We start from the raw sequence: 13,944 nt of genomic DNA on the forward strand, positions 1-13,944 counted from the left end.
GAAAGGGGAGAGACCCTGACCTTGGACACGATAGCAGAGAAGAGACGATACAGTCTATCGCAGCCAGTGAGTTCTTGAATGATGGCAGAGCCCGGTTTGTGAAGACGCAAATGATAATGTTGCAAACAAGCCAACGCGACTGACGGCAGATGCGAGAAGAGAAAGACATGTTTGTTGTTCTTGAAAATAGAAAGTAACAGAGTGGTCCTGCGGAGAAAGAAAGATGCATTATCGAAAGTCTGTGGGCTGTATTCTCCCTTAGAAAGGGGAGCAGAAAAGTGACTGTTAAAAATGTAATGTTTGAAGCAAGTCGAACAGGGAGGCCAACAAGAATAAGGCGTGATGCCAAAAGGGACTTGTTGATAAGAAGTGAATGTTTAAAGTATGAAGCAAGAGAGACTTCCAGAAAGTGCCAAGAAGGCGAATGTGAAACCAAAGTGCTAAGAAGAGCACATGTGAATATGAGGAACACTTCCCTCCCACTAATCTCCCTATCTCTCTCCACGCTCGTAACTTAGGCGTTAACTTTGACTCCTCACTCTCTTTCTCCCACCATATCTCTCTCACTTCTCGTGCTTGTCGCTACCACCTCTTCAATATTCACAAAATCCACCCTTCTCTCACCTTTCATGCTACTAAAATTCTAATCTCCTCTCGCCTCTTCTACTGCTCCTCCTTACTCTTTGGCCTACCTACTTCTCATCCCCTCAAGTCTATCTACCACTCTGCTATCCGTACCCTCTGGCTCCTTACCTCCCGCAACTCTATCTCAGCTTCCCTCTCCTCCCTTGGATGGCTTCCATTTCACTCAACTTAAATTTCACTTTCTCTGCCTTGTCTTCAAATCTCTCCATGGACTCGCTCCCCCCTACCTCTCCTCCCTCCTCTCTTTCTACACTCCCTCCCGCTCCCTTCGTTCAGCTGATCACTTCCTTCTGACTGTGCCTCCATCCCCTTGTGCTCCCTCTAGTTTCCGCTCCTTCCTGCTCCTAGCTCCCCTGCACTGGAACTCCCTACCTCTCTCAATTCGTTCTATTCCTACTTTCTCCTCATTTCGTACCTCCCTTAAATCTCTCCTTCTCCACCCCCCGCCTTGAAACACCCTCCCCTTCTGGCTCCCCCTCCTTTCTTTCTCCTTCCCTTGATTCCCTCCCTCCACTCCTTACTACCCCACTCTCACCCTTTCCCCTCTCTACTCCTTCTCCTCCCCTCCTCTCCTCTCCCTCACATTCCAACTGCTTTTCTCTCCCTATTCCCTCCAGTTTAATTGCTCTTCTTACTGGTTTGTTGATTGATTCATACTGTAATTTGCTTCTACCGTTATATTGTTTATGTTTTTTGTACCAAGTTGTTCAATTGTGCATCGCTTTGGCGTAAAGCACTATATAAACAAATAAATACAAATACAAATATCCAACATGCACTGTGTCGAAGTGGTCATCCAAAGGCTTAAGTGTAGCTATGTAGTTTTGAAAGTCATTGACGTGAAAGTGAATGGACAACCAACAAGGTTGGGGAAGGGAGTTCCACAATAAATTGCAAGAAGTTAAAGTCTGGAAAATCCTGGGCTCGGGTGAGGGAACCCTGAGGGGCCTAGAGTGAAAGATTCACCTGAACAGGTGAGGGAAGCCTGAGAAGAATTGTGTTTTGTGAAACAGGCAAGGGAAGCCTGAAGAGAACTGTGATACAAGAGGCCCACTAACTTAAACTTGTGGAAGGGAGTTGTGAACCAACTCCATTGAAATTTAGACTTTCTTTTGATACACACTCTTTTCTCATACATTTTCTCAAACTTAGTTATTGTGAAGAATGAGTGCAAGTATAGTTTTCTGACAGACCTTATTCTTTGTTTGACCGACGGACATGGACGGTGTTATTTTATTTTGATGCTCGAGACTACTTCTATTATAGAATTAGGGCCAGCTAAGAAGTCTCTAACCCCATTCAAAACATAATAAAGGTGTTGAAACTTGCATCTATGTATCTGTGTCCGACTTATGATACCAAGCCTGCTTTACACAGTGTTGTGTGTCTTTTCTCTTTGAAGCCGTCCAACTAGTCTCTGCTTTTCTAGAACTCAGCTAGAGAGACCTCTGTGTCAGACTTACTCGCAAGCTGCAGACCAACCTGTTTAGATGTTTTCAGCATCAGTGTATGCTTTGGTGTAAGAGATACCTTTTCTGCAGTCTTCTGCGCCCCATGTTTTATCTCCTATTCCACCTTTTTGGGGATCCATATGAAGATGTGGAGTGACTGTGCAGAGCCCCAAGATTGTCCCCATGAATTTCAAGAGTCTGTGGCCTCATTACACGGTAGGAGGTAACCATGGTGCTATTAGCACCATGGCTACCCCTTACCGCCTTCTGGGTCCGGGTAGGCGGTATGGGGACTTACCGGGTCATTCAGACCCTGGAGGACCCGGTAAGTCCCCATGCCAATTACCATTCCCCATTCCCATTAGAGCCCCCATAGGGCTCAATGGGAATGGGGAAAGAGCTAATAACGGTACCGCAATTTGTGGTCTGACCACACGTTAAGGACGGGACCCGCTGAGGGACCTCGTAGTAGGGTGGCAGGGGATTACCGGCACCAGTGCCTTTACCGGTGCCGGTAATCCCCTACCGCCTACCGTGTAATGAGGCCCTGTGTCTTTAGGTTTCATTATCTCCAGCTCCACTCGTTGACCCAAACGTATTAACTTCTTCCTCACGCGTGTGTCAGGTGTATCTGCCCATTCAGCTCCCTTGGCATAAGTTGCCTACATTGCTGTTTACGTCTCATTGAGGATTTTGATTTGTATGTTTGGCAGGCCTTAAAGGTCTCCAATATGGTTGCATGGTCTGCTGCTTTCAGGCAATGCATACAGGCACGCACATCACTGAGACCGGCTGGGGCAACCACTGATGCTTGGGGCAGATTCAATAGGCGATTGGGGATTACTGCCCTGTATGACAATTGCCTCCCCCTTTGGGGTATGGCTGCGGTAGCCGCCATTACATACAGGGCAGTGGAAAGGGTTTGGAGTGGGGCTGGCATACTTACCTTAGGGGATCTGTATGTGGCAGAGCATTTAATTACATGGGAGGAAGTCAAGTCATACAATGGGGCACCCCGTTGAAACTGCTGCACTATGTCTGTCTTACAGCGGCTGTCTCTGCACACTTGCCGGTATCTCCAGCAGTACCTGGTGTGCATGTTTGCCTGACTTGTATTCTTACCTACACATCAGGTAGGAAGACTAGATCTACACTATACACACTGGCACAGTCACAGGATGTTAAGCGGAAACCCAGTAGCAGGGAGAAATGCGATGATTTGGATGCTGCAATCACAGATTTGCAGTGGAATCATGTTTGCTCCCTGATGAAGGGTGTGTCCATAAATCCAAAATATCACCTTATACAGCTCAAAGTCCATAACAGGCTGTACTGCACTCCAGCCAGGCTAGCTAGATATTACCCAGGTGAAGTTGGTGAGTGCCCCAGATGCCAATGCTAACCTGCTGCATATGCTTTGGGAATGTCCGAGGTTGTCATACTATCGGGGGGAGGGGGAGAGGAGATTTGAAATACGCTAGATTAAATAGTTGGTTGATAATAACATCTCATGGCAAGAGAATGCATGCTGGGTTCTATCGGGAAAATGCCCATTGGGCAACAAAGGTTCCTCAATCTGGGACTTCTACTTGCAAAGAGGACAATACTGATGCGATGAACTTGGAGGAACACATCTGTGCTCACAGACTGGCTAAATGATGTTATATGGAGTAACAATAATGAGGAGCTGTGTGTTACTATGGTGCCCAGCCAGCTGTCACCCCAAGGATATTTGGCATGGCTTCTGCTCGTTCCTAGCAAGAACTGCTGAGCATGGACTATGCTGCAATGGCTCCTTTTTGCACACATCTTTCTGTGGTGACTGCTGGTCATGATTCTATTATTGTGTGAAGTGCTGGTGTTGATGTCATGTGTATCCAGGTGGTTCAGATTGTTTACTATGTGCTTATTAAATAAAGGTTTAAAAAATAAAAAGATATGGTCAAGCAATCAATGTATAGCTTCTGGGTGCCGATCCATACAAACATTGTTTTACAACCAGGGAAACATTTAAATGCTGTCTTTTTCATAAGAACTGTCGGTACAAAGGACTAAAGACCATTAATCAAAACAGTCATACTTTTTATTTTCATTCCATCTGTCCCTACGCTGAAAATCAAAACCACACCACATAGCCTGTGTCAAAGGCCTTCTCCCTCAGTGACATTCTTCTCAGCGCCGCCACTCCGTAAATAAACTGATGGCTAAAAAAGAAATATACAAATAAATAATCAGAGTGGCGTCGAATTGGAGGAGCACTGTGAATAAATGTACATGTAGCACAGGGGACCGTACGACAGGAACACCCTTGTCAACGTCTAGCAGTCAAGTGTACACAACCAACGAAAAAGTTACGTAAACAAGAAATGTTTTGCAAGTCAAACAAATAAAATGCATGCCTGCCATCCAAAAGTGTGTAGCTCAACAAAATGATAGCAGCAACATTAATGGAACAATCCTCAGACCAGCATGCTGGAGACAAATCGATCAGTTATAAATAAGAATGAGGACAGTATCACAAGTAATCCTTTGCTTTATCACAGATGGCACGACTCTGAACCAAGTGCAAAATGTAATTCTTGCCTGCTTTTTCATGGTGTCATTCATATCCTTCAAAGTGTCAAATGAGGCCTTCAGTCTCTTGTTTTCCTTCAGTTTTTCTTTGAGCATATCAGATAGTTGTTTAATTTCAGCCTCGTGTTGCTGCAAATAAGTAAAAAAAAAAGCAACTGTGATACAAGATCATGCCCAAAACGGAGACGTGCTTCTAGAAGAAAATTATTGATAATCTCGATGATTCAAGGAAATCTTGACTCATGGTTTAGAAAAAAAGCCATACAGCTCTTCCCTGTAACAACAGTCCCCCCAACGTTAGCATTTCCATGCATAGATATGCTGTGAACTATGTTCACTGACTTTATGGAGCAAACCTGAAAAATCTAAAAGGTTTGCACACCTCCGAGTTATCGATATCAGTTTTACTAATATCTTCTTCATATCCCAGATGATACTCAGGTCTCCAACTGGACACCTCTAGATACATTTTCACTGATAAACTGAGTTGAAGCATGTGACATGTGAAGTTGCCTCCATAAGTGCGGACAGAAGTGTTTACAAACGTAGACCTATTTAGACAACGACTTGAACATCCAAAGTGCCCAGAGTATGAATGTTTGTGTTGTAAATTACTTTCTTCTATTTTGATAAGTCAAGTTGCACACTTTAATGGTTGACTGAAAATGTACATGCAGTCAATATAGTAACATTTCCAAATAGTCAACATATTACAGGTACTAATTAAAGAATACCAAGGTTAAACAACATGCATACCAATGCTATATATATATATGATGTGGGCCTAGGAACAGGCTTACAATGCAGTCAACCTTATATTCTGGTTAGATGTTCGTATCAATGTGAAAACCTGCAGAATATCAGTAACAATCTACACCAATACTTCACGGTCTTTTGAGGTGCATCCCTCGAAATCTTTGAGCCAGGACATGCACAAAGGGATCAAACGTTCTGCCAGCATACAACCCCAATGTTATGTTATGTAAACTTTTAAAGCGCACTGTCACCAGCGGTATCTTGGCGCTAAGAAGGCAAGAGGGAGGAATACCAGTAAGGCCAAGCCAGAGTTAGAAAAGCAAGGTCTTCACAGATTTTCTAAAGGCTAGATAGTTAGGTATAGCCCTAATTTTTGGTGGCAGTTTGTTCCACAATTGAGCCACGGCCACAGGAAAAAGCCTGACCTCCAATCCGTTCATGACGGTATGGGGGGGACCACCAAAAGAGCAGCTGATGAAGAGCATAGTAAACGGGAGGGGAAGTAGTATGCAAATTTGGACTGGAGATATTCTGCCCCAGTCCATGAAGAGCTCGTGAACAATGCAGAGAGACTTAAACTCAACTCTCTGGCAACCGGAAGCCAGTGTAGAGCACTTAAAACCAGAGTGATATGAGCACCTTAGGGGGAGCCGGTCGCAGTGCGTGCAGCCAGATTTTGAAGGTGTTGGAGCTGCTGGATTAAGCCTTTAGGCTGCCCCAGATATAATGAATTACAGTAGTCCAGTTGACTGAACACCATGGCAGCAACAACCGGGGGATGGAGAGAAACAGGTAAAAGTGGAAGAACCTTCTTCAGTATCTTTAGATGGAAATTACCAACTTTGCACATGGCAGAGACTTGGTCATTCATAGATAGTGACGCAGAAAGGGTGATACCGAGATTCTTGACCTTTGTCACTGGAACAGGTAAAGGACCCAGAAAGGAGGGCCAAAAGGTAGACACCCAGAGTGAAGGATCGGGGAGGAGGGGGCACTCACCACCAACACCTCTGTCTTGTCCCCATTCAACTTCAGCCAATATCGGCCCATCCACTCACCTACAGCAGACAGTCACTGGTGGAGGCGCGACAACACCTCAGTCGGATCTAGATCGAGACGAATCAGAAACTGGGTGTCGTCGGCATATGAATAGCACCTGACGCCGAGGGAGCGGATGAGACAGATAAGAGGCCAGATGTATATGTTGAAGAGAATGGGCGCCAAGGCAGAGCCCTCCGAGACACAACAAGCAAGGTGGAAAGCACGAGAGAGATAGGGAGGAAGAGAGAGCACTTGAGCACGGTCAGCCAGGAATGACTAGAACCATGCTAGGACCTAACCCGCAATCCCAATCTGGGACAGGCGGGTCAGCAAGATGGGGTGGTCGACAGTGCCGAAGGCAGCTGAAAGATCTAACAAAATCAGTGCCCCCCACCCCACCAGCATCAACTAGCCTGGCCATGTCACCCTGAACAGACACCAATTCGATTTCCGTGCCCCGACCATGCCTAAAGCCGGATTGGGCAGGATCAAGCAGTGTAGATGACTCTAAAAAAGTGGAGAGAAGAGGGGAGACCAATGATTCCAACAATTTCATCGGAAATGGGAGGAGAGAGGTGGGACGGAAGTTGGAAGGAAGGGAAGGGTCAAGCGAGGGATCTTCGAGAGAGGAATCGCAGTAGCAATTTAAAGTTCAGCCAGAATAACCCCTGTGACAGGAAACGTTTACTGTTGAGGCAAGTTCCATAGAAATGTCATCAGCGATCTTTTTCATGACAATTAATAGAACTATGTCCGAAGGGGAGCCAGATTTTATGCGCTGTAATGCTCGAATAACTGTCTGCTCCTCCTCCGAGAACAATGTCCTCACTACTAACAACGATTTTATGGATCATGGTTTAAAAGGGGACTCAAATTCTGTCTGATTTGCTGTGCTTGATTTTTGGGATGTTACCAATAGGTGAAAGGAGGGGAAACTACGAATGATGAAAATGAACAAGTTACTTCTTACCTTGTAACGTTCTTTCGACGGGATGTTCCTCCGACGTATTCCTCATCTTAGATATATCCTTCCAGCTCTGCTGGCCTCGGAAAATTTTTTCTCCAGAGGGCGCTGCGCGTCGACGTCCCTCGAGTCGATGACCCTCGACAGCCGCCGTATCGACGCTCGACGTCATCCTGCCTATAAAGGCCGCGCGCAGCGTCCGTTGCTCAGTTCCGTTTTGTAGCCCACAGTATTACTGTTTGGACTAGACTAATCACCCTGAAGGAGCATAAGCTGCAAAAACAAGGGAAGTAAAACTGCGGGGATGGATGGGAGGGTCGATGAGGAATACGTCGGAGGAACATCCCGTCGAAAGAACGTTACAAGGTAAGAAGTAACTTGTTCTTCGAAGGGATTGTGTCCTCCGACGTATTCCTCATCTTAGATAGGCTCCCATAGCAGTATTCTATATTCGGAGGAGGGAGTACTGACTTCCCGCTGTCTTCTATTGGTGAATAGAATGTAGTACAGCCCTTCCAAACCTAGTCTCTTGACTAGAGGAAGAATCCAGATTGTAAAACCGTGTAAAGGTATGGACAGACGACCATGTAGCGGCCGCACATATGTCTTTAATCGGCACGCCTCTTTTGAGGGCCGAAGAAGCTGCAATACCTCTGGTCGAATGAGCCCTAAGGTTTTGAGGGGGCTCTTTTCCTGCCAGTTTATAACATTCCAGAATGGCTAGAATGATCCATCTGGAAATGGTCTGCTTAGTTATTGGTAACCCCAGCTTGTGACCTGCGTAGCCTACAAACAGCTGGTCTGCCTGTCTTATCCTGGCTAGTCTACTAATGTAAAAACTTAAAACCCTCCTAGGGTCTAGTCTGTGTAACCTCTCTTCCTCTTTACCCGGGTGAGGAGGAGGATAGAAAGATGGGAGGATAATCTTCTGAGAGATATGGAATTCAGAGACTACTTTTGGGAGGAAATTAGGCTTCACTTGCAGGACAACTTTGTCTTTGTGAAAGATTGTATGAGGGGGTTTACAAGAAAGAGCTTGTAATTCGCTCACCCTTCTAGCAGATGTAAGTGCTATTAATAAAACAGTCTTAAGGGTAAGGAATCTTAACGAACAAGAATGGAGAGGTTCGAAAGGTGTCCCCATCAGGAAAGTTAATACTAAGTTTAAATCCCATAGGGGAACTTGGAATGGTCTTGGGGGATAAACATTGGTTAACCCCTTTAGAAACTGTATTACCAAGGGTAATTTGAAATAGGATGGTTCCTCCGCAGTACGCTTAAAGATAGATAGCGCTGCGAGATAGCCCTTAATGGTGCCAACTTGAAGGCCTGAATTTGCCAAATATAGTAGGAAGGACAAAACCATTGGTGTACCACATGAAAATGGGTGGATATTCTGTTCTCTACACCAGCTGCAAAATCTGTTCCAACGGCAGCGGTATAAAGACTTTGTTGCTGGCCTCCTTGCCGAAAGCAACACCTCCATAACATCATCAGGGAGGTCCCAATCCTTGTACCTCAGCCGTTCAGAAGCCAAGCGTGAAGATTGAGGGTTTTGATGTCTGGATGGAGAACCTGACCTCCCTTCTGTGAGAGTAGGTTCTCTCTGAGAGGAAGTCGAAATGGAGGGCAGATGGACAAGTCTAGAAGGTCCGGGTACCACGTTCTCCTGGCCCAATCCGGGGCAATTAGGATCATGGTTCGCCGGAATCTTCTCAACCTCCTGATCATTTGAGGAATGACAGGGACCGGTGGGAACGCGTACAGAAGCGGAAACTCCCAGTCCACTATGAACGCGTCTCCCAGAGCTCCTCTCGGAGGAAATTCCCTTGAGCAGAACAGGTCGCATTTCCTGTTTAGGCTGGTGGCGAACAGATCTACCTGAGGGGTTCCCCAAAGGGCGAAGATCTCTTGAAGGACTTCCTGAGCTAGCTCCCACTCGTGAGAGACTGTGTTCTGCCTGCTCAGAGCGTCCGCTGTCAAGTTCTTCTCTCCGGCTAGGTGAACTGCCGATAGAGAGATTCCTTCTTGGATTGCCCAAAACCAGAGCTGCATCGCCTCTCTGCACAGGGATAGTGATCCTACGCCTCCTCTTTTGTTGAGGTAATGCATGGCCACCGTGTTGTCCGTCATTATCAGGACGTTCTTCCCTTGTACAACTGGCAGGAAAGCCTTCAACGCAAGTTTGATGGCTCTCAGCTCTAACAGGTTGATGTGTAGTCTGGACTCCGATGGAGACCAACGACCGCTGATGGTCAAGTCGTTGGCGTGGGCTCCCCACCGCGTGAGTGAGGCATCCGTGACTACTGTTATCTCCGGCCAGGGTTGCCAAAACTGTTCTCCTTTCAGAATGTTCTCCTGACAGGCCCACCACTGAAGGTCTCGAGCCACCCTGCCGGGAACCTGAAGAAGATCTGTCATTCTCCCTGAGAATTGTGACCACTGAGTCCTCAGTGCCCACTGGAGGGATCTCATTCTCAGGCGAGCCTCTGGCACAAGGAAAATGCAGGATGCCATGAGGCCTAGCAACCTCAAAAAGTCGAAAGCTGGGAGACGTTGGGCAAGTTGGAACTTGGTAACCATCTGTAGAATATCTTGAGCCCTCACCTCTGGTGGCGAGGCTTTTCCCAGGGAAGTATCCAGGATCGCTCCTATGAACTGGAGTCTCTGCGATGGTATCATTTGAGACTTCTTTAAATTGAGGGAGAAGCCCAGCTTGTGAAGGGAGTAGCATACGTGATTTAGCTGGATCTGAGCTTGCTCCGGAGAAACAGCCCTGATCAGCCAATCGTCCAGGTAGGGGTAGACGTGAATCCCTTCCCTCCTTAGACTTGCCGCCATTACCGACATTAACTTGGTGAAGACCCTCGGGGCGGAGGTCAGCCCAAAAGGCAGTACTCGAAATTGATAGTGAGAGTTGCCAATTGCGAACCTCAGGTATTTCCTGTGTTTGAGATGGATAGGCACATGGAAATAAGCGTCCTGAAGGTCCAGAGATACCAACCAGTCCTGAAACTGAAGGGCCTGGAGGATCTGAGAAAGAGTGACCATCTTGAATTTGTCTTTCCTGAGGAATTTGTTCAATTTTCGCAAGTCCAAGATGGGTCTCAGTCCTCCGTCTTTCTTTGGAACGAGAAAGTAAGGGGAGTACCAGCCCTTGTTCCACTCCGCTACAGGTACCGGTTCTATGGCACCTTTCTCTAGCAGGTCTATAATTTCCTGCAAGAGGAGCGGATCCGGAGCTTTCTGAGAGCTGATCCCCGGTGGATGACTCTGAGGTATACGTAGGAAAGGTAGGCAGTAACCTTGGGCAACTGTTTCCAATGCCCAAGCATCTGACGTGATAGCCTGCCATTCCGCCAGATGTTGAGTCAACCTGCCTCCTACAGGTGTCCTGTGAGGGAAGTCCTCAGAGTGGTTTTGGGGCGGCTGATGCAGATGCCGATGGTAAAGAGGCACCTGCTGTTGCTGCGGCTTTAGAATATCTACCCCGTCCACCTCGGGTAGTTCTTCTTTGACCCCTTTGAGCCGGTCGTCCTCTACCTCTTCCGAATGAGGAGTAGAAGCGAAAGGACTTGCCCCTCGCAGAGGTTCCTGTGGGACGAAAAGGAGTCTGACGGATTGCAGCTCCTAGGGATTTTGCTGCTGCTTTTGAAGTTTGCAGTTTCTCTAAACTGTCATCCGCCTTTTTCCCGAACAAAGAAGAGCCATCAAATGGCATGTTCAAGAGCCTGGCTTGCACATCTGGGGCAAAACCCGACTTTCTCAACCAAGCGAACCGCCTGGTTGATGTACTTGCCGCCATTGCTCTGCTGATACTGTCAGCCGAATCAATGCCCGTCTGGAGGGATTCGCACATAGCGTCTTTACCGTCCTGTATAATATTCAGGAACGCATCCCTTTCTTCTCCCTCCGGGATGCAGTCAGCCGCTGTAGAAGCACACTCCCAAAGTGTATGGCTGAACCTAGCAAGGGTGCAAGTAGCATTAACAGACTTTAACGCCATGCTACATGCTGAAAAGACTTTCTTAGCCATAGCATCATATTTTTTATCGTCCCTGTCCTGTGGGACAGTAGGATAAGCCGTCTTGACGTCGGTAGAGGATGCTGCTTGTACCACCAGACTTTCTGGGGATGGATGTTTAGACAAGAACTCTGGGTCTGTGGAAGATACCCTGTACTTTGCAGACAGTTTTTTATTTACTGCTGGTATTACATCTGGGGTTTCCCAGTTTGTCATGATCTTTCTCTGAAGAGCTTTATGAAAGGGCACCACTGGATCCTCTTGTGGGCCTTTGTCAAGAATATCCGTGAAGTCATCTTGCTGGAAAGATTGTGAAGGTGTAGACCACCCCATGAACTCTGTAATTCTGGCCATTAAGGCTCTGTAGGGGGTTTCAGCGTGCTCCCCCGGGTCTGGTTTAGCAAAATCCACCTCAGGGGAAGTGTCTAAACCACTTGCCTCATGTAAAGAATCATGAAGATCCTTTAATCTGCGCTCTTCAGAGGAAAATTCCTCTCTAACTGGGGTTACAGGTCCCTGTAACTCATCTTGTTCTGACAAATCACCCTCTTCTAAAATTGAGGATATAGTTCTCAATTGTTCTGAACTCATAAAGGGAGTAAATCCCATTTCCAAGGCAGAGGGTGCTGAACTTGTCATAATTGGTCTCGAAAACGTCGATGTCGTCGACGCCGACGTCGAAGGCTTCGAGCGTGGCGTCGAAAACAGAGGCGGAGGCCTCGAGGACCTCGACAGAATTGGAATTTTACTCGACAATATCGACGCCATCGACGTCGAGGGCCTGGGAATCGTCACTGGATGTGTGGTCATCGTGACTTTTCTCGGCGTCGACGCCGGTGTCGAGGCCGGCGTCGAGTCGACAGACCTGTGTGTCGAAGGTCCCTTCGACAACGGCGTCGAGGACCTCGACGTCGACGGAACCTTCGTCGACGGCGTCGACGGAACCTTCGAGGAAGGTTTGGAGGTCATGGTCCTACTCGAGGGTTCGAGACGCGCTCGAGAGGTTTCTTTCGCCGGGTACTGCGACTCGCGGCGTTTTTGACCTTCGGGTCTTTCGACCAGAGCATCGCTCTCGGCAGTCTTCGAGGGGGTCGAGGCCGCTTTCTCGAAGACGCTCATCATGTTTTTTCTGAATTCCTCCCATTCAGCCCGGGAACTATGTTTCGTGGGGCAAGGGATTCTTTTTGGCGAAACAGAGGAAGAGGAAGACGGAGAAGGGGATCTTCGACGTCTCCTCTTCGAGTGTTTCGATCTCGAGGAGTGATGAGACCCACTCCGAGACCTGGAGCGTGAATGGTGACGAGGAGACGAATGTCTCGACTTCGTCGAAGAAGAAGAAGCTTTAAAAGTCTTACCTTTCTCCAGCTTCCCCCTACGCTCCTTCAGGGCCTTAGCTGTCATGGACATACAGTCCTCGCACTCCGAACAATGGTGTTCAGCTCCCAAGCACCACAGACAATTTCTGTGAGGATCGGTCAACGACATCTTTTTCCCACAATCTCGACATTTTTTGAAGCCGGATCGAGGGGTTGTCGGTTCCGACGAGGAAGCCATCGAGTACGATTCGAATAACTTGAAGTAAATATTACTAAGAACTGAGCAACGGTATTCCGAGGCACCGAGTAGCGCGGAAAAACGGAACTGAACAACGGACGCTGCGCGCGGCCTTTATAGGCAGGATGACGTCGAGCGTCGATACGGCGGCTGTCGAGGGTCATCGACTCGAGGGACGTCGACGCGCAGCGCCCTCTGGAGAAAAAATTTTCCGAGGCCAGCAGAGCTGGAAGGATATATCTAAGATGAGGAATACGTCGGAGGACACAATCCCTTCGAAATGCAGGTTCTATTATGCTATAAGCATGCAGTCATTTACTTCTATGTAGTGCTGCTATTGAGTAATTTACATTTTTACAAGGACATGTACAGGTAGATGTTTTAAAGGTTGCTGTCCAAACTGATACAGAAAATAAATCAACGTTCCCTCCTTATTAATCTATAGAGAAAGCAACACTGCATAACTAGCTCTGCAGGGAACTCAAGTTTTCTCCTATTGGTTTGGATCCCTCACAAATGCAAAGACAGTAAACAAACTCCAGAGAAAAACAAGGCAGTGGCATCAGAATAAGCATAGTAAACCTTTGCATGAGTTCAGTGAATGTTTACTCCAGATTTGCGTTTCTATATACTGTAATCTGAGACACAGCCCCTATTTATGAGAATAACACTTGTATGGATGTAACAGATGCAGATTCAATGACATAATGCGGGCAGTATTTTAGTAAACCCAAAATTATTTGTAAACCTTTTTCACCCTCATTTTGAGGATTGAAATGGATTATGTACAGTAGCTTCTCATATCGCTACTGAACACTTCTTATTTATGCCCAGAAGGGTCATTATTAGCTTAAAAAGGGGGAGAAGTGGCCATCAAAGATGTCCAGATTCCCCCCCCCCTTTTGGGGGTCTTCATGTAGAAGATCTATTCTTTC

General features: G+C 47.0%; 1 protein-coding gene across 3 annotated transcripts in view; it reads right to left on the bottom strand.

Moving 5' to 3' along the window:
- The window catches only part of CCDC138 (coiled-coil domain containing 138), a 749,637-nt gene that overhangs the window by 411,423 nt on the left and 324,270 nt on the right, over positions 1-13,944 (bottom strand). For all 3 annotated transcript variants that reach the window (XM_069636872.1, XM_069636873.1, XM_069636874.1), the window contains exon 8: positions 4,680-4,799. In XM_069636872.1, coding sequence (XP_069492973.1) covers positions 4,680-4,799 — 120 coding nt within the window. The remainder of the gene's footprint in view (positions 1-4,679; positions 4,800-13,944) is intronic.

The sequence above is a fragment of the Ambystoma mexicanum genome, chromosome 7p (assembly GCF_040938575.1).
Source record: "Ambystoma mexicanum isolate Mex_15411 chromosome 7p, UKY_AmexF1_1, whole genome shotgun sequence".
Classification (NCBI taxonomy): Eukaryota; Metazoa; Chordata; class Amphibia; order Caudata; family Ambystomatidae; genus Ambystoma; species Ambystoma mexicanum.